Below are 1,885 nucleotides of genomic sequence, written 5' to 3' on the forward strand. Positions count from 1 at the left end.
TTTTCGTTAGCAGTAACTTAATACTGCTTTCTTTCTGGAAGTAAAAGTATCTAGACTGCAGCTGCAGGGTGTGTGTGCAGCGACAGGACAGCTTCCCAAAAGTGAAACCATAACATCTCCATCACCCCTGGTGGCTGGCTGATGCTCTTGATTTGATATGTTCTACGAGTCGAGCACGTATTTTAAACCTCAATATCGATTAATATCCGATTCATTGTGCAGCCCTAATTTCATATCAGTTCATGTTCATACATACACACCCTGTTAACTTTATGTAAATGTCATCCTTTTGTCAGCCTATTTATGAACATTTGCAGCGCCCAGCAGAAACTTGATGATCAGTCATCAACTTGATAAGTAGAGTTGAAAGTAAATCAGGTCAGTAGAATGACAGACTCCTCCATGAATCAATCATAGATGAAATATAAAAAGGAATGCTCTCGTCACTCTCGGCCTTTCTGAAGCTTGAGACAAATAAAATATTCATAATGATGTAGAATAAATGTACCTTGTGGAGTATTTTATAGTAGTTTTGGGTAAAATAGACGTTTTTGTTGCGACAGCTGAAAATCCTCCGCCACGCTCTTCACCAGTCATGCTCCATTTCATCCCTGATTCATACTCCCTGTTCTCCCCCTCCCCCTCCCCGTCAGTCCTTCACTGAGACGCAGAAGAAGAGGCTGTTGTCATGGAAACAACAGGTCCAGAGGCTGTTCCGGTCCATTCCGAGGAAAACCATCCTTGACATAGCAGGGTACCGACCGCAGAGGAGGTAATCGCATGGGCGTACAGTGGCTTTCGTTTTCTGGGTTTCATTGTCTGCCATGAAAACCCTTCAAATCAAAGTCACTTTACATGAAGTTCACTGATTCACCTTATTATTAAATAATGAATGCAGATAAACGGAGAGGGATTAATTCATTAGGTTTTAGACAAACAGTGATTCTTCTTTATTCCTTAGCTGGTTATGCATAGATTAAATTATCAACAGGATAACAAGATGACATTAATTTAAAACTTTTGTCTTTCTCCTCCCAGGAGTCACAATAAGTACTAATGTTGGATGATATATTGTCCCAGAAATAAATTCAATTAATTATATTAATGTCATTTTAGGACCATTTTATGCCACAAATACTCACAATAATGCAAGTACTTCTACTTAAAATGCAGGTGAAATGACTTTAACCCTTTTAAGATTTCATTCTCAGTAATATTGTACCCCTATTTAACAATGTATGCCAAGAAATTTACAAAAATGCTCCTTCTTGGCCTCACTGTTAATTATTTTTAACCCTTAACAAGTGCATACCTGCTCCTTTGTTAACACAGTTCCTGTGAACAGGAATCTCCACCAGTACTTGCTTGTGTCTCACCTTCTGTCTCATCTTGCTGCAGCCGTTTCGGTCAGTCCAACTCTCTCCCCACTGCTGGCTGTGTTGGGGGCAGTGTGTCGGTCAGGAGGAGCCTTCGCCAGTTCCAGATGCCCTCCAGGAGCTTGCCGGGTGCCAGACTGGGCCCTCTGGGCAGCGGGGGGCTGCTGGGATCCACACCTCGCAGCTCCAGCAGCACACCCACCGGTCCCAAGCAAGGGAGACAGGTGAGTCAAACCAACAGAACCTTTAAACCAGCAAGGAGAGAGCAAACCAGTAAGGATGTCTGTTAAGTATGTGATGAGACTTATAGAGAGTTTTACTATTTATTTACATATTTTAGTATATGTGAAGCTAAAAATGAAAATATACAATATTGTTGTTGGTGTAAGGAAAAATCCAAGTGTAGATCATGAAAAAATATTTTATATTTCTAGTTATACTACAGCAGTTTTCCTCAATATATCACCTTTCTTACAGTATTCATATCATATTGCCAGATTTTGGCCGAT

The 1,885-nt window shown here is 40.6% G+C and overlaps 1 protein-coding gene across 1 annotated transcript in view; it reads left to right on the forward strand.

Moving 5' to 3' along the window:
• Window positions 1-1,885, forward strand: part of samd4a (sterile alpha motif domain containing 4A) — a 30,109-nt gene that overhangs the window by 9,142 nt on the left and 19,082 nt on the right. Inside the window, exons 5-6 of the mRNA XM_035651997.1 lie at window positions 546-772; window positions 1,399-1,600. Of these exons, the coding sequence (XP_035507890.1) occupies window positions 546-772; window positions 1,399-1,600 (429 nt within the window). The remainder of the gene's footprint in view (window positions 1-545; window positions 773-1,398; window positions 1,601-1,885) is intronic.

The sequence above is a fragment of the Morone saxatilis genome, unplaced genomic scaffold (assembly GCF_004916995.1).
Source record: "Morone saxatilis isolate NCDOM2014 unplaced genomic scaffold, NCSU_SB_2.0 Contig11, whole genome shotgun sequence".
NCBI lineage: Eukaryota > Metazoa > Chordata > Actinopteri > Moronidae > Morone > Morone saxatilis.